The sequence below is a fragment of the Carassius auratus genome, chromosome 25, assembly GCF_003368295.1.
Source record: "Carassius auratus strain Wakin chromosome 25, ASM336829v1, whole genome shotgun sequence".
Lineage (NCBI taxonomy): Eukaryota > Metazoa > Chordata > Actinopteri > Cypriniformes > Cyprinidae > Carassius > Carassius auratus.
The window spans coordinates 7820587-7846580 of NC_039267.1; the positions used below are offsets into that span (position 1 = coordinate 7820587).

Below are 25994 nucleotides of genomic sequence, written 5' to 3' on the forward strand. Positions count from 1 at the left end.
ATTTACATATAAATAAATGCATATATACACAATTCTTGTATTAGATATACATACAGTATATAATAAAATAGTAAATGATTACATTTAATAACTTAATTATTATATTATATGTAATATAAATAAAATAGTAAATTAATACATTTACAAATTTATTAGAAAATATTGTGTATTATTATTTCATGTATATTATCTACATATAATTAAATGCATATACATAAATATTTTTACATATTATATATATATATATATATATATATATATATATATATATATATATATATATATATATATATATTTATATTTGTATGTGTGTGTGTGTGTGAGTAGATAATATAAATGTAGTTAATTAATCCTTTTTAGAAAAAAAATGATATGTTCTTTGCATTACTGTCTTATAGTTTCTACCGACTGAAGGGCGAGGTGGAATAATTTTCTGCACACACCAAATCAAAGATGCTTTTGATAAAGCTTCTGCTATATTCAACCTGGAACATTCCTTTAACCTTCAAAATGGTCAAAATGGGCAAAAGACCAGATTCGTTAGCGCTGGACCAACTTTTCCAACCTGAAACATCAGTGCTGATTCTGAACAGATGCTGTTAATTAACACCGGTCCCACAGATTACAGATCCATTACGTCCAAAAGGGACCAACTCAGAGAACCGGTCCTCTGTTCCCCCGAAACCTGGCTCCATCCTCCCCAAACACACTCTTCTGACAGCTTATTAACCATTCTGAAGCCAAACTCTCCTGTGAAAGATCCTTTTCAAACACAAACGCTCACAACAGAGCTGATGAACCCTGATGTAGAATCACTGACTCAGACAAGCCTGACACTGCTGTGAGAAAAGCCCCAAATCCACACAACATGCCCCGCATTTCAAACGTCTACAAATCCAACATTGTTCTACAAGAGGAAACACAAAGACAAACTCGTGCACGCTTAATATTTCAAGCACAATACGACACCTCCAGCAGCTTCCCAAACACGTTATTTGGATCCTTCTTGGGGGCATTTTGACATGCTTGAATTCTGGGTAATTATTTTTTAATTAAGCTTTGAATGAACCAGATTTCTCAAACAGGACGTTCGCTGGAAATCAGGCCATTTGGTAGCACAGAGATCTGCAGGGATTTGATTTTATGAAAGCGCTCGTTCAACACCGAACACACTTTGTGAGAGTTCATGAAAAGTGTTGGGATGTATTGCAGTAACCAAACCTGTTTAATTATTCCTGTATAAATGTGAAAATGCTAACATGAAGCCATACTGGAGTAACGTTGGAAAGATATCCTATTGTTTATTTATTAGATACGGTATATGACTTTTCAACTATTTCATGACATAAAACTAGTTTTACACAAATCAATTGTCTCCCTCCCTCCCTGCATGATTTTGGCCTGTCCCACCTCAGAAGTCAGACATAATTTATCTGATAATTAAAAGTATACAACCTCGTAATATCTTATATTTAATTCCTAATAATTTTGAATATTAGTCCATTTTTATAAATATTTTAACGTGGACCGCATTCATCAAGCTCAAACACTCAACCCTGTTACCCTGTTTTTTTATGTATATATAATAAGTATATATAAATGTAGTAATATGGGGTTTAATTACTATTTTATTAAATATTTATTATTTAGAAAATTATTAAGTAATTAATTAATTACATTTTTGTAAGTAAAAAGTGGTAAATTAATACATTTATACATTCATAAAGCAAATTATTAATTTATTTTCATATGCGTGAATAACAGAAATAAAACATTACAATTAATATATTTAATATATACTATATTTACAAATGTATTTAAATAATATATTATATTATTATTTATTACAATTTAAAATTTCAATCCATTTTTGTAAATATTTTAACAAGGATGGCATTCATCAAGCTCAATAATTCAACCCTGTTACCGGAGTTTTTCCTAGGATTTTTTAAAGGAAGTTTTATTACAAAAAATAAAAACAATTAAATTATATACAAATAAATATAATTTTATAAATGTATAACATAATAAATGTGTGTGTGTAGTGTATATTCAATTATGTATATATAAATACACTCACATACAGCATATAGTATAGCAATATGTACATATATTCATATAATTTTTATCATATAAAAATATATTTAATATATACATGTACATTTTTTCATAAATATATACATGCATGTGTGTGTATTTATATATACACATAATAAATATACACAGTACACACACATATATTATGTAAACAAAAAGTTTTATTTAGGATCCGATTAATCGCGATCAATCATTTTATTTTAATTTTTTTTTTTTTTTTTTTTTTAGATACATAATCTTTCATTTAGATTATATTTGTAGTGTATAAATATATTTAACATATATATAACAATATATAACAAATATATTATACATTAACAATACACACACACACACACACACACACACACACATACACACACATATATATATATATATATATACACACACACACAAACATACATAAATGTTTATATATTAGTAGTTATTTTAATCTATACATTTAATCATTTATATTTAATGGTCTTTTTAATTTTGACGTTTGTTGACAATTATGACAAATCAGGGTTTAAGAATGTATTTTCTGTAAATAGAGAAAATAAAAAGACATCTCAATAGCACATGTTAAAAAAATGATATCCATTCATTTAGTCATAGACTTTTTTTGCGCTCTATTCAGGGAGAGCGACTCTTCTGCGGATGTTACCTGGTGGAGACCGAGTATTGTTCCTGCAGGTGTTTGCACGGCACTCCAGCCACTGTGATGTTCTTAATGTCATCCTTCTGGATGCCCAGGTTCGAGCCCTTAATAGTGACAGCTATTCCTCCTCTCAGCGGCCCGTATCTCGGCGTGATCTGAAACACATTATAAAACCACCAGAGATGACCAATCTCACTAAAACAACAGTAAAAGACAAACTTTTCTAAATGAGTGAACGTATTCCCAGCAGTAATTCAGCCACGTGTCTAGAACATGAATTAAGGTTTCTATTGATTTTTACTTGTGAAAACTGGAAAAGAGAATGAGGAAAGTTATAAATTATTGCTTGACCTTTCTAGGCTGTGTTCGGAGTATTGAGGATTGTCGAAATCACAGCATCATTTCAGAAAATGTTTCATAAATCTGAGCGTTTTATGGTTATTGGCTTGTGAAATGCCATCAGTGGAGACTCACGTCAGTGATCTGGGGGTCGGGACACTCGTCCGGCTCTCTCGAGGCACAGAGCAGCTCATACACACACGAGCTGGTCTGCGTGCACCACACACACTGGTATTTAGGGTCGGCGCTCTTACACAGGCTGCAGTCTTCACGTCCCAGAGAGCAGTTGTACAGAGTGACTGAAACACAGACCCAGAGGCAGACCACCAGATGAACTTAGGACTTCAATAAAAAAAATAAATAACAAAGTTTAAAATAAAGCAATAACCCCGTGAAGCTGTGGTTTACAGTGAATTTATAATGCGAAGCGGAGTGCCTAAAACCCCCTTAGCTGTTATAAATTCACTGTAAACTACGGCTTCACAGGGATTATTGCTTTTATAAACCGGTTATTCCATACACGTGATAAGGTTCACAAAATAAAACAGAGAAAATAAAGTGTAATGATATTAATAAAAACAGTATCCTTCCACCAAACAAAGTAGCTCTTCAGGATCAGTTGTGGTTGCCGAGAAAAATTAAAAAGGTGTATGTTTGTAGAGTAATTTACAAAAGCTTTGAACGTGGCTCAGCCAATCAGAATTAAGGACAGTAACAATCCGTTTTATAAGGTATAATTTACCCCCAAAATATAAAATTCTGTGTTATATCTAAACCTGTAGGAACAGTTTTGCATAAATAATACAATAAGTAAATAATGGAATGATGAATAATATAAATAAAATAAATAATGCATTTAATGTTTTACATAAATAAAATACAGAGAATTTTACATAATATAAATAAAATAAATTATTGGCTTTGGGTGAAAAACTGAACTTGTAATATGAGAAGTAGTGAAGCACAACAGGTAAATGAATAATTTTTAATGAATCAGTTGATCTAATTCACAAAACCAGTTTACATTTTCTGTCATTGTTTACTCGTGTACAACTACGCAAAAAGGTACATAATATAAATAAATAATTAAACTCATGCACTGTAGTCACGTCTTCTTGAGTGACAAACAACTGAATTTGAGTTGCTTATGTTTTTAAACTCAATTTGTGAATGAATCATTCTTTCGAGTCAAATCTTTGATCTGATTTTACAGTCTGAATTTCTGTCCATGTTTACTCATGTTTCAGTCCAAACCGGAAGGAAAATTATTTTCATTTTAAAGACTTTTTTGCATATTAATTTATGTAAATAACAAATAAAATAGAAACGTATGTAATAATTGATAAGGAATGTCGATTACATGCTTAAAAAAAAAGACACAAAAGGACCATTAAAATGGTTCATGTGACTCGTGTGCTACTGTATATAGTGAAGACTTCTAAACTCATTCAGTGGTTTTGAGTGTGAAACAACTGAATTTAAGCTACGAATGAATCATTCTTTTGATTCACGAAACCAATCTAAATGATCATATCCAAACTGATATGATAGCTGATAACTGATAGCTCACCGACAGATCATTGAGTGCTCATGAGAGTCAAATCATTTCCTTAAAGGGGAAGATTCGAAGTAAAAACATCTCAAATTTCGATCAGTTCATCACTCAAAACCACTGAATGACTTCAGATGACTTGGAATATAGTGTATCCCATTTCAGGAAACATTTATGGTACTTTTCTTTTCCTAACAACTTCTGCCCTCGTTCAGCTTAACTCCACTACAAGAGCAACTAGCACATTCTTCAAAATATCTCCTTTCATGTTCCACAGACGAAAGGTTTAATGGCTGAGTAAATGATGAAAAGCAAGCGAGAGTGATTACCGTTAAGACTGCTGTCGATCTTCTTTCCCGTCTTTTTGTCTCTTACGTGGAACAGCACGCTGGTCTCGTGAGCTTTGTCAAAGGAAAACTGGAAGAGACAGATCAGAGAGCGAGTCAGACGCGCTTTCAGAAGCGTCTCGTTTGGACACAAGCTCATCTCAGGTAAAAAAATAAATCCTCTCCGTATCCACGGGCAGTTTGGCAGGACGTCAAAAAGCAGCTGAACAGTATTTGCAGCTCTCTCCACATTAAACACTAGAGATGAAGTACAGGTTGGAGACTTTCCAACAGGGGGAGCTATAATCTCAAACTCCCAGAAGAGCAGCTGAAGTGAGGTAGCTGTCTCTTTACGGTGGTAATTGGTTGTGTATCATTTAGCAAGAGCTTTTTATATAAAAAGATTTACAGGAGAGGAAAAACAATCAAAATGTGGATAGAGAGAGAAACAGATCAGTGTGTGTGTGTGTGTGTGTGTGAGAGAGAGAAACTAACCACATAACCGCTGAAAGAGTAGAAGGGAACCGGCTCTGTCTTGACATCTTCCTCAAACTTCATCAGCTCTGTTCCGATGGTGAAATCACGGCCCTGAAGTGTCACGATTCGTAATAAAAAATAATGCATTTATGCACAGGTAAGAGGATAGGAAATTATGGAGAAACAAATTTGGAAATAAAGTACAAGCAAAAATCAGACAGATCTGTTTAGAGGAAACTGAATTACGATTTATAACCGATCACGAAATGCATTTTAAGTGCACGGACAAAAATCTTTTTCTCATTTAGTATTTTCCCTTCAGAAAATCTTTTAAAGGGGTGGTTGATTGCGATTTGTATGATTTTATTTTTTTGTATGTTAGTTAGTGTGTAATGTTGCTGTTTGAGTATAAACTATATCTGCAATTTGCGGCGCTGAAAGTTCAATGCAGACGGAAATTAAAAATTCTGGCAGTTTAATAGCAACAAAAACGGCTCGTAGGGAGTACAACGAGTTATTTCCCGGGTTGGTGATGTCACAAACCCAGATAAACCCCGCCCCTGGGAACATGCAACAAAGGGGGCGGGGCCATACTGTGCTGCTTTAGAGAAGAGGAAGAGAAAACTAGGTGCACGTAAAAATGTTCATATATGAATCATGATTCTGTCTTCTAATGATTCTAATGGATTCACAAGTTTCCTAGTCAACGTTCTACAGCAGCGGTTCTTAATACTGTTCCACTATACACACACACATACATGTGTAGAATATTCACATTTACAATTAATCATTTAGCAGACGCTTTAATCCAAAGCAATTTACAAATGAGAACAATATAAGCAATCAGACCAACAAGAGAACAACAACAGTATACAAGTGCCATGACAAGTCTCAGTTAGTCTAGCACAGAACACGTAGCCAGGTTTTTTTTTTATTTTTAAGAAAGTGCTAGTATTAGTTGGTCAAGTGCTGGAGATGTTTCGATTTCAAATATATAAATAATTTCATAAATGCTGAACTTTTTTTTATTTATTTCCAATATATATATATATTTAAATAATTAGATTCATATAATACAATTCTAATAAATAATGATGATAATAATAATAATAGCAACAAATAAAAAAAATATTATAAAAATAATAATAAAATAAAAATAATTTGGCAATGGATATAACCTCTGAATATCTTAATATTAGGGTTGTCAATTTTACATAAATAAAATGATTGATTATATAAATAAAATGTCTTTGTATTATTTTAAAAAGGCGTAAGGTTATTAATATAAACATTAATATATGCTTTTAGTATTCATTCATATTTTTTATTTATTTATATTTTGTAACTGTAATGTAATTAATAATTACTGTAATTTAAATATTATATTATATATTAAAATATACATATTATATTATATTACGTACAATATTTTAATATATATTAGATATATTATTAGTGATTTATTAGGTTACTTAATAAACACATGAGGTTTATTCAAACACATTTAAATCAACTTAAACAGCCCTAATTAATATACTACACAATCGTGTCGGGAAACAAGACAAATATATTGATTTAATGACTTTGAATGGTCTTGTGACCTTGAAAATGAAGGATGAGCAGAAACAGAAGTCACCTTGTACGGGTCCAGATTGATTCCCTCAAAACTGATGCGGGTTTTGTATCCGACCGGGATAAGGACGGGATCTGGATTCTCGAACCGTGGACAGCTCTTGTTCTAGAACACAGAGGAGACTGAGAACTCAGGAAAGTTGAATCTGCTGAAGTCCACACTAATCCACAGCAATTTTCTGAGCAATTTTTAATTTACATCTGACAAAAATTAATGAACATCCATTGAAACTGAAAAACTCATTAACTATGATGACGTGCATGAATAAAACAGTTTATTTACAGCTGAAATCTATTATATACTCACTGACATTGGCGACTGTGTCTAATTGCATAATTGCATATAATCCATTTTTCCCCCTCCATTTCGTTTTTATTTTGCTGATTCAGCTAATGTGTTTTGCAGTAAAACTTTCAGAGTAAAGTCATTTAGTTTGTGTCCATTTCATCAGCCATGTGTGGCTGTTCCAGGAAGCAGCAAATATCAAAGAGTGTGGAGACCATTTCTGAAATCACTGGCACTGGATATCGATAATGATTCAGCTGTATGCTTCAAGAAATGGTTTTGAGAAAATAAATAAATAAATAAAACATCTAGACCAGTTGGGTACGGTGTTTGAAGACGACAATCACATGAAAGTGGCCTAAATCAATGGTGCTGATAGCAGACATACATCACTGAGACGTTTTCTCGATGTGTGCTTTTTCATACATGTCGTTTTTAGCACGTATCCTAATCTGCAATACTGCAATGCTTAGAAGATGTTTTTATTTGTCTAATGCACATTCCTGGTCTTAAAGGAATAGTACAGCAAAAAAAAAAAAATAATTGCATCCAAGATGTAAATTAGTTTGTTACTTCATCAGAACAGATTTGGAGAAATTTAGGTCATCTAATATATAGATGGGTTTGTTTTTACATCAGATTTGGAGAAATGTGGCATTACATCACTTGCTCAGAAATGGATCCTCTGCAGTGAATGGGTGCCGTCATTATGAGAGTCCAAACAGCTGATAAAAACATCACCACAATCCACAAGTAATTAATTCCACTCCAGTCCATCAGTTAATGACTGGTGAAGTGAAAAACTGCGAGTTTATAATAAAATAATAACACTCATAGAGGACCCATTGCTATGCAAGTGATGCAATGCTACATATTTCTCCAAATCTGATATTAATGGCCTAAGGGTGAGTACATTTTCAGCACATTTTTATTTTTGGGTGAACCATTCCTTAAAACGTTATCAAATGCATTCATAAACAATTATCCTTTACAGATGACATCATTATGACAACGCTGGCAGTTCAAACAACTCAAGGATGGCCAGCAGATGCATTTCTTTCTGTTTCCTTTCAAAAATGCTGAATGAAGAACAATGGTTGTGAACACCTTTTCACCATTATTTTTTAGAATTGAATACATTTTATGATGCTTTGTTATCGTACAAATCAGTAAAAAGTTGGTTTGGTTTTAAGGGGTTTTATTTGGTTACATTTTTTTTAGGTTTTTGAAAGAATTCTCTTATGCTCACCAAGGCTGCATTTATTTGGTATCTTTATTTCTATTTGATTTCTATTCTATTCTGTTCTATTCTATTGTATTATTAATATTTCTATTATAAAATTAATATTTCTATTATCTCTTTTAATTTAGGATTCTTTGCTGAATAGAAGATTTTTCTTAAATATATAAATATAAATTTAAATAAATGTTAAGTAAAAACATTTTTTAGCCTGAATGCACTGTAAAGTGTCTGCTATATGCATACATTTATAATTTATTCAAATATATATATATATTTTTATCATTATAAATGTTTTACTTTTGATCAATATAATGCATTCTTATAAAATTTCTGTATTAATTTCCTTACAAAAAACCCTTTTCTGACCAGTAGTGTATGTGTACTAAGTGAGGCGTGTAATGGACTGTAATACTGATAAAAAGGAAGAAAATGGTGCGTGTGAGCTCATTTGGTTCTGTGTTCAGTACCTGTCTGTGTTTGATTATATTGGCGCCGGTTTCTGCATCGCTCAGATCCGTGCAGGTATGAGCCACAATGTTCCACTGGCATCCCCAAGCGCTGCTTACACAGGAAGTGCATCTGCGGAGAAACACGCCGAGCGATTAAAGCAGAGGTTTCAAATCAGAGTTCTAGTTACATTGTTCATCAGTGTGTAAATGTTTGGAGTAAAAGCATATAGTCCCGGTGCACTTCAAATAATACTCATTCATCAGCAATGTCCCAGAGCTCTTAAAAAACACAAGGAGAAGGGGAAAAAAAACGAGATGAGGGATCGACTTTCATGTGTGATGAATGAATGAGAAACGAAAGCAATTTCCTGCTCTTGGAGAGAGAAAAAAAAACGTAAGCAAGTCTCTATAGAAGCAAATTCAATTCCAGCTTCAGTGATGCATTACAATTTATGAGTAAACCTCATCGTTACAGATGCTCGTATTCATTATACACACAGTGGTGTCAGCATAAAGCGGAGACACACACTCGCTGACAATAGGAGCCCACACAGCTAACGTACGGCGTATTTTCTGCTTTCCGGACTGTCGCTGCACAGTTGTAGAACTTGTACTCGCTGGACGCCACCTCCACGCTACCGTTCACAAAGATGTGGACCGGAACCGCCACGAAATCTGCAACAAATGCACAGAGAGGGTCAGGAGAAGGTGCTAACCAATCATAGCAAAGGTCATCAGCCTCAAAGTCTTAAGGATACAGTAGCAAAATAGCCTTAAGAATTCCTGATGAACATTGTAAGTGGACTTGAAGTAGTTTTATGAATTACTTGAACTACTGGATGAGGACAGACTGAAATTAAAGCGATCGTCAGATTTTTTTAAGCAAATCAACTGATTTAGGGGAAAGAAACAACTCAAAATAGTGATTCGTTCACAAATTAGACAGCTAAACGGAGGAGAAGATTAGTCAGACAGTCTTCTTTTAGTAGCTTGACAGATATGGTTACTATGAAATGCTGAAAACCAGTGTGAAATTTCATGATATTAACAAAATACAGGTTTGAAATAGCATGAAAATAAAATATAAAATATAATAAAAGGAAAAATATAAATTATCAAAATACATTGTACTTGCATATTTTTAACATTTGTTTAAATAAATGACAATTTTAATAAAATAAAAATAAAATTGTTTATTACTATATATATATATATAAATTAAAAAAAATTTATTTAAGATTTAAGACTATTCTTTTAAATCCCACATAATTCTGGACCATTTCAAGAACTGGACTGCGACATTATATGAATTAGAAAAATTCTAGTAATAATAATAACAATAATTTTAATAAATGTTTGGAAAGATAAATGAATGAAAAAATTAAAAACAAGAATAAAAAGATAGATATAAAAAAAATATATTAATTTTATTAATGGTATTAATGGTAATAACATTATAATATATAAAATCTTGAATTACCAATCACATTTTTTATTTATTTAAATTACTGCTTTAAAAGCCACATCATACTTCAATTTAACAACTGTAGCCAAGTAAATGAAATAATAAATAATTGAACGAAAATTGTAAATACATGTGATTGAAATGTAATACAAAATGAGATGCTTTCAGGAATAGATAGCATCATTAGGGCTAGAGTACTAAACCATTCATTCAGGGCGGTGACGTACCCTGGTGCGCAGGTGTCGCTGGTATAAGATGCTGTTCAGGCAAGCGGCAACTGATTCTGCCGTCCACCATCCTGGCGACGCTCTGATAAGAGCCAAAGGTGCAGTGGATACGGTCTGAATCTCTGAGGACCGGCAGCGCTCGGACGTTTATCTCAACCTGAGGGACATTGAACAAACTCTCAACTCTGATATGAGAGAAAGGAGCAAAACAATCCATCATTTCAATCTGAACTCTTTGATACTATTACATATACAGATTACACTGACACAGATTAAAGTGAGGTGACTGAATAATTGGTAAGATTTCATAAGAGTGCTCTTGAACAATTAACAACATTTCTCTCAATAAGTCAGCTAGAAGCGCCCTCTTCACACACACGTCCCGTAATCAGAGAATACACGCTCAAAACACAACAGCAGCACCTTTACAACAGCATTCGAAACACGCCATCGGCGCCCATTGTGTTTTCACCGTCTGTTCACCAATATGGCCTCATTGTGTGGGAGTCATGCTCAGCTTTTTTTCTCATAATCAGCGCTGAGCAGTCTGGTTTAAAAATAAGGCTCTGGTAATTGTGTCCGCGACACTCAGCCTGGTACCTGCTGGGACTTCAAGCAGCTGAGATTTGGCGGGTGGAAAGAGACGATTTTCACACACTGTTGGATCGGACTCCACAGCCAACCGTTCTTCTCCTCCGCGCGACTGCACTCCGATCTCCTGGTGCATCTACGCAATCAATAACGCATTAGAACATAACACTCCTCATGCAATTAAATGCAACAATATTATAATACAACACTTATGTTCAGGGAAAACACAATAACTGAGTCATAACATTGCAATTTTGTATTCTGTAAATAATACAATAAAATCATTGTAGATTACATTTATGCATTTAGCAGGCGCTTTTATCCAAAGCGACTTACACTGCATTCTAGACATTATTTATTTTTTTACCAGTATGTGTGTTCCCTGGGAATCGAACCCACAACCTTTTGTGCTGCTAACCCAATGCTCTACCACTGAGCCACAGGAACACAGCAAAGCATTTTTTGTCAAAAAAGTAAATTTATATATATTTGTATATATATATTTTGTAAATATATAAAAATCAGAAAAAATGCTATTTAAATATATAAAATATATAACAATCGGAAAAAATACAATCAGTTCACATTTAAAAGAATATAAAGGAATACAGTAAAAATTATTAATTAAATTGTTTAAGTAAAAATAAATCTACATACAGTATACACAGTAATAAAAAATAAACATATATATTTTTTAAATATAATATATAAATATAAAATAAATATATAATATATTATTTTGCATGCATATTTTAGTTTTATTATTATTATTTTATTTATAATAGATTTCATTATTATTACTTATTTTATTCCTATTTTATTTGTCAAGTTCAGTGGATTCAAACGTAATAAACTTAGACATAAGCACAATTTCAAGTCGAAAAATCTGGGTACCTTCCCTCCAGGACACACCAGCCACAGTACGGATCTCTCTGAGCGACACACGACTGGCAGTCTGACTTCAGATGGCAGGCCTGTACGGGCACCTTTGTGATCTGCACGACCGCAAAACAATGACATTATTAAAGTAAAGTCGCACTCAGTGGTGCTAGGATGCATCTAAAGGATGCAATACAAAACCAGTCGCAATTCAACAGATTTTAAAAAGACCCAAGGAGAAAATAGTCAAAGCCATAAAAAGTAAAGTAGTTTTTTTTTTTTAAGTAAATCAGTTCTAAATGAAGATTAGAGCCTAATTAAATGCAGAAAATTACAGAGAAGACCGCAAACAGCACATAATTTCAATACTAGAACTACACCACCTTAAGGTCATAAGCTCAGGACGTACACTTTATTGATAATAACATATATTTCAACACCAGCAGGAGGCGTAACAACACAATGCGCTGAAATAGTCGCAATCATGTGTTTCCTGAGGCGGCGATAATCAACGAGCCACTACCTAGTACACCGTCTATGATAAATGACTCCAGCCTCGTACCTTTTTCTCAGTGGTGATGTACAAGTGTGCCTGGGCTTTGTCAAAGAAAAGGTTCTTATTTATGTATCCGCTGGTTTTGTAGCCTGGACCGGGGTTGTACGCCTCTGGTTGGCTTGACAAATGTACCTGGGTAAAGAGAGAACAATAGACACAGAGAAACCCACAATTAAACAGCCCAGCACAGGACAGGACACATCTGTCATATTTACGGACCACACAAAACCCCTTCAGTGCGTCCCACGCACCTGAGCCGCACCTGACAACCCGTCAACCTCCAAATAATAGCCTACAAGACGCATAATGACCATAAAACCCGACTCCGTTTGCTAGACTGTTTTTATCTATCTATCTATCGCTCAATTTCATCAGTCTATGGTACAGATAATCAGCTCTAACAAAGCCTTTTTATAGGGATGTACGAATTGGACTCAAGTGGAGCGAGAGGTTCATTATTTCTATTATATCGTCTAACGTGTTTAGTTGTGTCTGGGTTCTGTGACAGCAATATCTTTTTCTCTTTCATCCCTCTGTCAGACATTCGCTACACCTCACCTGCCAAAGCCTAAACTCCAGCTTTGTGATGCGCATGCTAAATCAGGTGTGTGACACCGGGTAGCCAGCTGGTTGTAGCGGTTCGCTAATTGGTTGTCTTAAATTTCTTCAACATTTCCTTAACAAGGCCTCTTTCCGGCGTCCTCCTACAGGCTGTCAATTTTTGGTTATTTTTACATTGAGGAAAAGTTAGTTAAAGGGTTAGTTCACTCAAAAATGAGGATTGTGTCATTTACGTCTCTTCGTGTTGTTTCAAACCAGTATGACTTTGCTGGTTGCTCTTTTCCAGGTAATCACTAGCAATCATAGAGTTGAACTCGAGAACAGAATCAGTTTAATTCACGAATGAATCTTTTGTATAGTGTATAGTGCATTATATGATTCACTGAAAAGATTCAACTGACTCAGAAGATTCATTCACATTGCTACTTCGAACATGAACAAAGGAAAATACTTAAATGTTGAGCTTTTCCTCATAAAAATTCCCCATAAACAATTACATGACTGAAGAATACAGTACATAAGTCATATGGTCATCTTTTATGATTTGTATATTTTTATTATCTATAAAGTAAATTTCTGTTTCATTAGCTATGATTGTATCATACTGTTTTATGTGCATTTTGAAGTATCGCATCAGAAAAAAGTGATGGAAATTGAAAATTTGCGAAAAAAGGTTAATGCGAATAATGGGAGATGCTGAATAAATACCTCACAAAGGTACACTGAAAAAAAATTATGAATGCAACACTTTTGCCCCCATTTTTCATGAGCTGAACTTGAAGATCTGAGACTTTTGAAGATGCTGGGTGAAACCAGTCAGTAATTGTGACCACCATTTACCGTAACATACACCTGCCCATAGCATAAACCCACCACCACCATGGGCCACTCGATCCACAACGTTGACATCAGCAAACCGCCATATACTCTATCTGCCATCCAGTTTGTGCAGAAATTCTTTGGTTATTCCAACTGATTGTTGCAGCAGCTGTCCAGGCGGCTGGTCTCAGATGATCTTGGAGGTGAAGATGCTGGATGTGGAGGTCCTGGGCTGGTGTGGTTACAAGTGGCCTGCGGTTGTGAGGGCGGTTGGATGTACTGCCAAATTCTCTGAAACGCCTTTGGAGATGGCTTATGAAATGAACATTCAATTCACATGCAACAGCTGTGGTGGACATTCCTGCAGTCAGCATGCCTATTGCAAGCTCCCTCAAAACTTGCGATATCTGTGGCATTGTGCTGTGTCATAAAACTGCACATTTTAGCGTGGCCTTTTATTGTGTCCAGCCTAAGACACACCTGTGCAATAATCATGCTGTCTAATCAGCATCTTGATACACACCTGTGAGGTGGATGGATTATCTCGGTAAAGTAGAAGTGCTCACTAACACAGTTTTAGACAGATTTAGACAATATTTAAGAAAAACAGGCCTTTTGTGTACATAGAAAAAGTCTTAGATCTTTGAGTTCAGCTCATGAAAAACGGGGCCAAAACAAAAGTGTTGTGTTTATCATTTTGTTCAGTGTATTTACGCTATGGGACGACATGCCTGACTAACCACTAACCAGTGGACAAATCTTGTTGCTCGACATCTGAAATGTTGTTATGCTCATTCTTAAATTAAAAGTATTCATTGTCTTATAAAAAATTCACCTCCGAAAGCAGTGTCCACATTTACTTTTTTATGTATGAAAATTATTATATACAGTGCCATCTCAATTTCTTAGTGATATTTAGTGACAGTTTATCAGGAATTGATGATTTTGTTCTCTTTCACTCTTTAGATGGAAACCTTAACCTAACCTTTTTTCGCAAATGTTTTACGCAATATTTAAATTCTGTGGCATAAGTTAAATTCTCATCTTTGGATGGAAACCCAGTTACTGTTATAAATAGAACTAAACAAAAAATATTCTTTAAGCTCCAGAGAGATTTGCAATGGCTTCAGGGTGTGCACATGGTTTTCATTGTTGGTCAAATGATATCCCTTATAAACCAGTTCTTTATATTTCACATTCAGAGGTGTTTTTCTTACATAACTTTAAATACATTCCTACTTTTATTTCCAGAGAGTGGTGAAACACCTCAAAGCTATAGGTTATAGCACCTCAGAATAAGGTTTTGTGCACCCTTATCTCACCTTGATCACCTCTCCGGCATTGTGTCCCAGAAAAGCAATGGTATGATCATTCTCGACAGCCACAGCCACTGCGGTCAGCAGGTTCTGCCTGATGAAGACCGGATTGGCCTTCAAGGCAAACTCCTGTCGACTGGCCAATGGAGATGGGAGAAAATCTGCTCCGCACTTGTTCTGGTTCAATATATCTTTCTGCAAGACAACAAAGAGTTTAGGGAAACAGACACTAAAATAAACATGATATCAAAATGTGCTATTTATACGCTACTGGCCTTGTCTTGTTAATCTTTCATCAAAATATAATAACTTGCTCCAGCTCTAAAAAATTATTCCTAGTATTTTCTTTCACAGCATCACAGAAGTTAAAGGGGTTATAAAAGAGCACATTTTGTAAATCTCTACCCTTTGGATGCTGTATGTAAAGAACATAAAAATAATTTCTTTTTTGCTGTAGTTTTTCCAAAACACATTTTTAGCAGTAGTGAAATCACTCAAAATTGTGGAGCTGGTTTACATTCAAGTTTTAAAAAATATATACATTTATTCATTTTTTATAAATATAACTAAGTTTCAAAGGGTTCAAAGTGTTTGATCAATAGATGAAATCATCTCTTAAATTAATATAAAAATATATATATATTTAAAGCTGCAGTCCGTAAGTTTTGCCTCTTTGTCACCATCTCTGTTTTAAAATCTGCATTTGCAGCTGTGTGTGGAATTATCTTCTTTGTGTGGGTTGTACTCTGGCACAGGTCCGACTGAGTATAGTGTGTAGATTTCAATTTCTGTACAGTCTAATCTCTAATTGTAATACCATTCAAATTTCACATTAATAAATTCTTTTAACCCAAAAAGCTAATTATGCTCCCTTCGAACTGATTGTCTTTAAAATCAAAACCGTAATCTGGTATCAGAAGCACATTTAAAACTGGAATATAATTTAATATCATTCACATGTATTTCATAAGCAAATAATCCTTTTTGGATTACCATCCACCATCAAAATGATACCTTTATTTCAGCTGCTGTGAGAAAAGGCTATAAATGATCCTCACATGCAATAGCCTAGTAGACGATGTCGTGCAGAATTCTGCAGCCTGCTAGATTATGTATCCCCTAGTATTGGTACAGTAGGTTAAGCAGTAGGTGTGGGGGAGGGGTTTTCGAATTAGGGGTGGGGTTGGGATTAGGAAATTTTAACGAGGTGATGCATAATCTGGCAGGATTTGGTACACCACTGGGACAACTTCCTTGTAAATAACGGGTATCAATGTAGAAATCAATTAAAATATCAAAATATCAAATAAAATGAATAAATTAAAGCTACGCTAAACACTGTCAGTTGGCAAGAAATAAATTTTCCTCTTTGATCAATATTATGAAAAGCTGCTACTCACATCATGTTTGACACATGGCTCATCTTTACTCGACGTATAGGGACTCTCCACAACTAATCTGTCGTCAATCTTGCCATTGTTCGTGTAGCATGCGGTAACGATGGCCAAGAGTTTTTGGTTGATGTTTTTAAGGGGATACATACACAGAGCTGATTCGGTGGCCCCTTCCTCCGAGCTAGCCACCACAAACAAGACTTTATCCCATTCCCGGACATTCCCGTAATCTCCGGAATCAGACATGGCCTGGGCCAGCTCTTTCCCGGGGTCTGTCAAATATGCGGCCAGGACTTTATTGTAACGATTCTTCACACCACAACTAAGCTGAAGCTCCGTGTACGAATAATAGTGATTGTCGTTCTCGCAGAGGCGCGAAACGAAAGTAAAGTTCTTGTTGTCTGTTCTGCCGAGAGTGCGTGAAAAGAGAAAGTAGACAAAGTTGTCATTTTTGAAGGCGAAGCGGAAGTCGTGAAGATACTTGGGCACGAAGGGAACCGCCTGGACCGTAGACGCCTCGATGATGCTCTCAAACACCACCCATTCACGGTAGTTCTGCACGATTCTGGTGCTGATGAGTTTGGAGCTATCCATGCTTCCGTAGCCCTTCCCGACTAAAAAGACGCTGAATGGTTTATTGTCAATTTCAAGCACGGCCATGACTCCTACCACGGAAACGTGCTCTTCTGTGCTGGCGGCATAGGTCCGCTCCCCTTTGCTGTCGCTGTAGTATATCTGCTCTTTGACGTTAGTGAGGTTGAGCAGAGAGCAGATTCCTCTGTATAAGCTCCCACAGACTATCAGCGACCCGTTATCCGAATGAACCAGCAAGAGTTTATTGGTGTTGTTGGTGTCTTTCAGGTCCTGACAAGTAGACACAGGAGGGGTGCAACCCCTCGCATCTTTCTTGGGCCCCGTTTCAGCTCTGGCCTCAAGATACAATGAAGAGTTCAACTGATAAATGGCATTGACAGCACCCAGGTAAATACGGCCAGTCTGCGGGTCCTGCGCCACATTATTGATGGGTGTATCGGTGGAAAACTCCAGTATGGGCTCTTCAGAAGATGCAGTGGTTACTTGTAGCACCAGTAGGACAGCTTGTAACCACGTGGCCATTGCTGGAAAAATACAAAATAGTTTGAATTAGGACAAATTACAAGATGCAAATTTCAGATGTTGTGGTGACAATTTGTTGGGGCATTGAAATGCATGGTTAAGAAAGTATAAAATTGAGGTTTATGCTTATTACATTACTATTAATGTTGCTCATATGGTTTAAAACTGTAAAAACAACTAGCAACCACGCTAGCAACACCCTAGAAACCACCAAGAAAACAAACACAACCTAGCAACCCACTGAAACACTGCAGAGACTTCTTAGAACAACCACTCTGAACATCATAGAAAACCGCTTGAACATCATAGAGACCACTCAAAACATCACAGCAATCCAATAAAACATTCCAGCAATACCCTACCAACCCTCAGAATGCTTTAGCAACCTCCTAGAACACCCTAGCAAAACCCTAAAAACTCATTGAAACTCCACAGAACACCCTGGAAACTTCTTAGTACAACCCAAAACACCACAGAAATCAATTATAACATTTTAGAAGCACCATAACAACCTCCAAAACATAAACAAAATCACTAGAACATCATATTAAAGTCCACACCATAACATAAACACCCACTAAAACATAGCAATTCTAGAGCAACATCCTAACAACCCCTGGCCCCAATTGAAACTCTTTAGAACAATGACTCAGTACATAATAGCAACCACACAGAACATCATAGCAAGCAGGATGGCATCGACTGCTGTAAAAAAGAAAGGTGAAAAAGTGTCCACAAAGTGAACACGCATACACATGAGCACTACAACAGTTGGTGAAGGTCACTACAGGTGGATTCAACCACAACACTCAATCTCTCAGCCCATTCATCCCTTCGGAGAAACATTCTTCAAATTAAATAGCCTGACGAGGCTCAAACCTGGCTGGCTGTTTTATGATGTTAACCTGCCATTCCCTGGAGTTCCATCGACGCAGGGAAGTGATAACGCACTCACCCTGAGGGTTGAGTTAATTTCAGCTCTCGCATTCATTTACATAAAAACCCCTGCCCTTCTATTGGCAATTTTCATCTTTTTTTCACCTTCTCCCTGCTGATCACGAACTCATTTATTACAAATTCCATTTCTTCACGTAAATGTAGCTGCCCTTTTTAGTTCATACCCTTAAACAATTCTTTTTAATTTAGAATGGTGGCTTAAATTGGTTTACGTCGCTCGTCCTCTTTTCGGGAAGTGGTTTGTTATTCTTTTACTTTGTCCTGAGGACGTTTTTGCTCTTGTACTGTACTGCAGCAGTTTGGGTGGAAATCAGGTGTAGATTGGTGCAAAGTGTGACTAACCATCCAATGGGATCTCTGCGTTGTCTCAGTTGTTTCTCAGTAAAGAGAATTCTTAATGTGTTTGGAGTTGTGACTGACACTGTAGAGAAGAAACAACGCAACATATCTCGTAACATCTCAAGTGTTTTCCTTAAACAACAAAGACATTAAATTGAGAGAAGATTTTGACTTTTGCTTGTGTCCCAAAGTTAATCACAAACATAAATCACAAATGAGGTTTCTGTAACATCTCAGTTGTTTCTCCTAAACAGCAATGAGCTCAAATGAAGACCACACTGAGTCTTTTGCTTATGAGTGAATTTGAGAGCAGATTAAATCAAAAGCAGATTGAGACTTTAGTTTACTTGTTGGTAAATCACCTGTAGAATCGTCCCCTCCCATCTGCACTTTAATTGAATTGTGGTCTAACGTTAATTTGCCCCATTTAGTAAATCTGGCCCTAAACGGAGTTCAGAAGGAGAATTTTGCTTAGAATAAATATTCTATTCGCCACACTATTCACAAAAATACAATAGTAATCTTAAGAGCATCCTCTAAACATTTAAAATAGATCTCAACAATTTATCTGTACTCAGACTTGAAGTCTCCCAAAGCCAGATAATCTGAGATCAAGTAATCCATCCACATCTTCCCCATCTCCTCCTATATTTGTGCCTGTTTCAGGAATCTGAGGCGAAACATCTAGGATGAAGTTGATCCTTCAATGTCTTATTTGCATCTATTACTTTTGGAGAAACATCTCATGCAAAGTTGATGCTGCAAATTCTAATAAGCTTCCTGAGAAGCACCAATCTGTGAACAATCAAATTTTGCTCAGAGATTTACTTTGGGATTGGGTTTCGGAGCACTATTGAAGCTAAGACCATCTCCATGCATCTGCCTGCAGGTGCTTGAAAGGAATCATATAATATTTAACCTCTAATCTACGAAGATGAATGACAGCATTTACTGATAGGGCTAGACCTGAAAGGACAGTTCAGCAGCTCTAACTCAATACTGAGCTCATGGACACAAAGGAAATGGGACGTGGACATATAGATCAGCGTCAGAGACTTCGCTTAAGAATCACACATATATCTTCAGGGATCCAATTACCCTGACGTGTGTGTTCGTAATGCAGGACAGAAGGTCAAGACACACTGGCCTGCGTCCATTAATTCTGTTATTGCCGTCAGTGTGGAGAGCAGCCTTGGAGAAAACTTAGCCGTCTGTCTCAATTAAGGCAGACGACAAAGCGTTGGATTCAAGTGCTAATTTGTCGGGTTGTTGAGTTTCTTGGTTGAGTATAAAGGTGAGGTTGATTAGTAGCGCTTGACTGATCAAACACTTTTACTATTGCTCAAACTTTGGGTGTGTCCAACAGACATGGACCTCTAACATAATGATGTTTATTGAAAATAGGTACGCTGTTACTTATCTAAGCAATCAGACTTAAAATTTGCAACCACAGAAACCACTTAGAACATCCTGGAAATTACCCAGAAAATAAAAAAAATTAATAAAAAAAGACCATAGAGCCATAAACACCCTTTAAAACACTAGCAACTACACAGAGCACACTAGAAACCCCCTAGATACCCCTTAGAACACTCTAGCAACCCCCCAGATTGAAACCACCCTTGAATACCCTAGCAACACCCTGGATACCACATAGAACATCATAACAACTTCAAAGAACACCCTGAAAACCCTTTAAAACAGCCTAGAAACCACCCAAGACATCCAGAAACTCCCTTTAATACCCCAACACACACCAATGCCTTGGTAACCTCCTAAAGCACCCCAGCAAAACAACTTCCAATAACACCCAAGCAACCACCAAAAACACTACAGAAAAGCATTAAAACATCACTAGCAACTTCCATGTCATCATAAAAATAAAAAACAACAACACCAGAACATCAAAGCTCTCTAGAAAGCCCCAAGAAACTCCCTAGTAACCACTCTGTACAACATGGAAAGTTGTAAACACCTTGGAACACTGTAGCAACCACTCAGAAAACCCTAGAAATCCCTTAGACCATCCTTTCATGACTCCGATCACCCTAGCAACCATCCATAACAGCCTGGAAATAGCTTTGAACGCCCACCCTAGCAACCACCGAGAACACCCTGGCAACCACTCAGAACAGCTTGGAAACTCCCTGAAACGGCCTAGGAACAGACCGGAATCACCCTAGAACACCCAAGATACCATATAGAAAAGCCTAACAACACCCTAGCAACCACTTCCTGTAGAACACCCCCGCAATCACCTAGAACAGTCTACTATTGGCCCAAAGCAACCTAAGAATTTCCTAAAAACCCTAGTAACCACTCATAACACCATGGTAATTTAGAACAGCCTAGTAAATCCCTTAGAACCTTTGTAATGACAAAGATCACCCTAGCAACTGTCCAGAACAGCCTGGAAACTCTCTAAAACAGCCTTGATACTATATAGAACAGCCTAGTAATGCCCTAGCAACCACTTACTGTAGAACACCCCAGAAATCACCTTCAACAGTCTACTTACGTCCCAGAGCAACCCAAAAAAATGTCCTAGAACACTGTAGAAACCACTCAAAATAATTTCTTTAATTTCCTTAATAATGACCCAGATCACCCTAGCAACCACTGAGAACACCCTGGATACACATAGGTTCACTACAAATTGAAATTTACAAAATACACCTGAAATGATCACAGTGCAGGAAAGAAAGACTGCTTTAAAGAGAAATGTGGTTACCCACATTACTGAAAAATCAAATTCTGTGTTCAACAGAGGAAACAGACTCATACAAGTTTGGAACAAGACGAGAGTGAGTAAATGTTGACAATTTTCTTTTTTGGGTGAACTGCCCCTTTAAATTTGTTCACTGATGACAACTTACTGAGTTTACATGCATTATCTTACATACTTAATGACCTAACATGTAAGGTCAAGTGCATACATTATACTCGTTTTATTTATTAACGACATAACTACATGATTGGACATTATCACATGGCACAACATTTATAACCCCCACCCGACCCCACACACCACACACACACACACACACACACACACACACACACACACTGAAGTGCACTCCAAACGAACAGGAGGTATCTGGGGCAAAGCCAGCGGTAAAATAAAAGGCTTCTCAACGAGCCTGGCACTCCCTTGTTTAAGCACGATGAAAGACAAAAACCTTTTTATTAAAACATGCAAAGGGAAACTTTTCCCTGACACAAACTTCTTCGAGAGTCTTTAAAATCTGAGTAGGCCGACCAAATTCTTCCCTGTTCTCTCTCATTGTACGGCATGGAGCTTCAAAGATTCACTCGCTTATGCATGCAAATCACTCACATCCAACCCCAAAAACCGTCTGTTGCCATACAAATTCCCTCAGATGTGCGGTTATAGGTCATCGCGTGCGGATCCGGTCTCCTGTCCCTATGCGCCAGGCTCTTTCATCCATCACACGCGCCGCTAATCCGGCTGCTAATCCTGAAATTTGCGCAGGATCAAAGTGCCGCGGCTCGACATCATGCAACACCGGCGCAGCAGGACTCAACAGCCGCTGAGGCCTGCTCTATCATGACCCCCGCCACATCAGATACATCGAGGGCTGACGGATAACACACTCCTTCTAATTTACCTGAGGATAGATGCTGGATTAGCCAAGGGCAAACGCAGTCTCAAAACCTGTCTGATAAATTATAACCAAACTAGAAATGCGCTAGTGAAGCAAAAACATCTGGAAGAATCAGAGCGGAGAGCCAGGAGTGTTAAATTATAACTGTGCTGAAGAACAGAGGGGTTTACCTCCAGGAGAGAGACAGAGAGAGAGAAAAGACGACTCATTAACGTAGGTTTATTATTGCCTGAGAGAGATAATCCCGTTTTCTCCCCAGTCAGGCGAAGGAACAAAACACCTTCGGCTCGGAGCGGTGTTACGAAACAGGCGTTTGTAGGAAAAATGGCCTTGTTAGATCTCGCAGGCTTTCAGATTCGCCGTGTGCCACTTTAAGGGAAGTCCACTTTCACCTGGGGCCCTGAAGATTATAGGAAGCAGTCAAGTTCAAGCCTTCAAGTGCACAAAAAACGGACTCAAACACTGAATGGTTAATGTTATTGTAATAACTACAAATGATATCAGGGTTGCCAACTTTTAAGTTCATCTGAAAGCAATCAAAAATAAAAAACGCAAATAATAATAATAATGATGACAATACAATTAAATAAAAAAACTGATGATAAACTAATAATAATTTCACAGTCTGATTCCTAGTAATATACACCCAATAATAATAATAACAATAATGATAATAATAAAATGAGGTAAATTAAATAATAGCACATTTCCAGTCTACATTCCAAGTAAATGCCCTCAACTAATAAATGAACGAATGCAGCCAAAATCCCATCAAAATAATAATAATAAAAAAAAATAAGATGAATAATGGAAATTTGGTAAAATGGCAAAAGCAAAAAATAATAATATTACAACTAACAGATAATGAAAATAACGCGATATACGGCTCAATCGTGACTTTAGCTCATTCTTTTTTTTTTTACTTGAGCTGAAAATTCACAGAATGCATTGTCGCAGAAGCCAATCAGCAAAGAGCTTATTGCAATGTCAAGTCTGACATATCACCATTAAAAGTATCCCAGAAATGTAAAAAAATAAATAAGGAATGAAAACAAAATAATACACCGAAATAATGGTCCCATCCTTGGATGTTTTCATTTCAGCACTGGATAGTATAAAACAATGAGTAATTCATTTTTGATTAATTCTCCCAGAGAAAGACTGTGCATTGTTAGTATACAAGCATTAAGATATCAGCCTCAAAGCCACAAAGACATGATTTCATGGCTTTTTCACAAAAAGAAAGAGAGAATGACTCACAGTGGTTTTCAAGAGAAAATGAAGAGCACATTAAATAAATGAAATCACAGAGCTGGATGTGGTCAGCGGGGAGCGCGCGGCTCCTGGGAGCGCAACACCTCTGAAAGTTCCTGTCACAGACTCCATTGAATTTCCATAAGAGTGATTATCCCGGCCGCCTCTTCATTTATTTTCATTTGATGGAGCACGCAAGCGGTTGGCCATGGTGACCGGGCCGGCGGTGAGAGCCATTAACAAACTGGCCGGAGGACTAGAGCACCATGCCCATCCACGTTTGGGCTCATCTGAGCGTTTATTGTTCCACTCAACACCGCCGCCAGATGTGTTCCTGCACACACACGTATCCGTCTGCATGTTGGGATTGGATCCAGCTCTTACTGGTCCTCTTTGCACCTTCTGGCTGAGCAGGATCTCCACTGGGAATACGGGCAGTGTGTGTGGACGGCAGACACAGCTGGCCCAGGCCAAACAAGATTAAATATGGAACGGTGGAGAGAAATTCTCCGCCAATCCAATTCGATTATCCGTCCATCCTTTCCTCTGTGCCTTTCTCTCTCTCCGATTTCTCATTTCTTTTCCCCTCATTTTCCAGTCACACACTTGGAACTACTGTGATGCCACAGTGAATCTATTACACACCTTATTGTCTCTAATGATGTAGCTTTGCATCTATTAAGCCAGTGGAACCGTGAAGCTTGATTCTTCTTCTACGCCTCCATTTTACTGAGAACTGAGAGGAGTTTCTCATTTTTTGCCTTTTGGAAAGATTTATTGATGGGAGTAATACTAAGATAATGTGAATTTTTTTCTAAAAAAAAAACAACCCCCCCATATGAATGAATGAATGAATGAATGAATAAATAAATAAATAAATAAATAAATAAATAAATAAATGTAATTGTAATAACAAATAATGTACTTTGGTCATTGCAAAACAAAACAAAAAATAAGTAATGAAAAAATAATAATAACCACAATAATTTCACAGTCTGAATAAAAGCAAAAGCACAAAAATAACAATTATAATAAAATAATGTTGAAATACCAATAAGAACAATAATTTCCCAGTTTGAAAAAGATAAAAATAAAAAAGATAAAGATAAAATATATAAATTCTTAATTTTATTTATTTATAAAAATTATAATAAAAGAATGAAAATATGAAACAATAGTATATAATAGAACTTACATTATATATATATATATATATATATATATATATATATATATATGACAATAATAGTAATACAAAATGTATGTAATGTAATTAAATTAAATATAATAATAATATTAATAATTAAAAAAACTGGTAATTTTTCAGTATGAAAAAAAATATTACACATAGAAAAACAACAATAAGAAAAATTAAATAAAAATGTAATTATAAAACAATTAAAATATGAAATAACAGTAATTACCAAGGCATAAAAAATAAAGGCAATCAAAAATGTGTGTCTATGTACATATTCATACATTACTCTGTATATGACATAAAGAGTAATACATTACCGCAGGATTTTTCTGAGGTGCTTGAAATTAAATGATACATTTAAAAAGAAGAGTGTTTTGAGTTTTGAATGTATTCTGGGAATGTAACAAAATAAAAGAGAAAGTTCAACTGCACTAAAAACGTTAAAATGACGAGGTCGATGTGGCTCACAGTACTACTGTCTGAAACAATTACTCTTGCATATTGTAGGCACAGTACACGGTTCCAAATATAGCAGCAGGAGAGAGAAAGGAGGAGGGCGAGTTTTTGTTTGGCTTGTGAAATCAGGGTCAAAGGTCAGAAACGAGTAGTGTCTGAGCTCTGGATGTGTGTGTGTGTGTGTTTGTAGACTCTTCCA

General features: G+C 36.1%; 1 protein-coding gene across 2 annotated transcripts in view; it reads right to left on the reverse strand.

Moving 5' to 3' along the window:
* LOC113043179 (plexin-B2-like) overlaps positions 1-25994 on the reverse strand; it is a 157078-nt gene that overhangs the window by 24347 nt on the left and 106737 nt on the right. For both annotated transcript variants that reach the window (XM_026202400.1, XM_026202399.1), the window contains 13 exons: positions 16856-17967; positions 15462-15650; positions 12766-12891; positions 12219-12319; positions 11334-11460; positions 10734-10890; positions 9605-9716; positions 9060-9171; positions 7068-7169; positions 5450-5542; positions 4958-5045; positions 3212-3375; positions 2744-2892 (listed from right to left, as the gene is read on the reverse strand). In XM_026202400.1, the coding sequence (XP_026058185.1) occupies positions 2744-2892; positions 3212-3375; positions 4958-5045; positions 5450-5542; positions 7068-7169; positions 9060-9171; positions 9605-9716; positions 10734-10890; positions 11334-11460; positions 12219-12319; positions 12766-12891; positions 15462-15650; positions 16856-17965 (2630 nt within the window). In that variant the 5' untranslated portion in view covers positions 17966-17967. The remainder of the gene's footprint in view (positions 1-2743; positions 2893-3211; positions 3376-4957; positions 5046-5449; positions 5543-7067; positions 7170-9059; positions 9172-9604; positions 9717-10733; positions 10891-11333; positions 11461-12218; positions 12320-12765; positions 12892-15461; positions 15651-16855; positions 17968-25994) is intronic.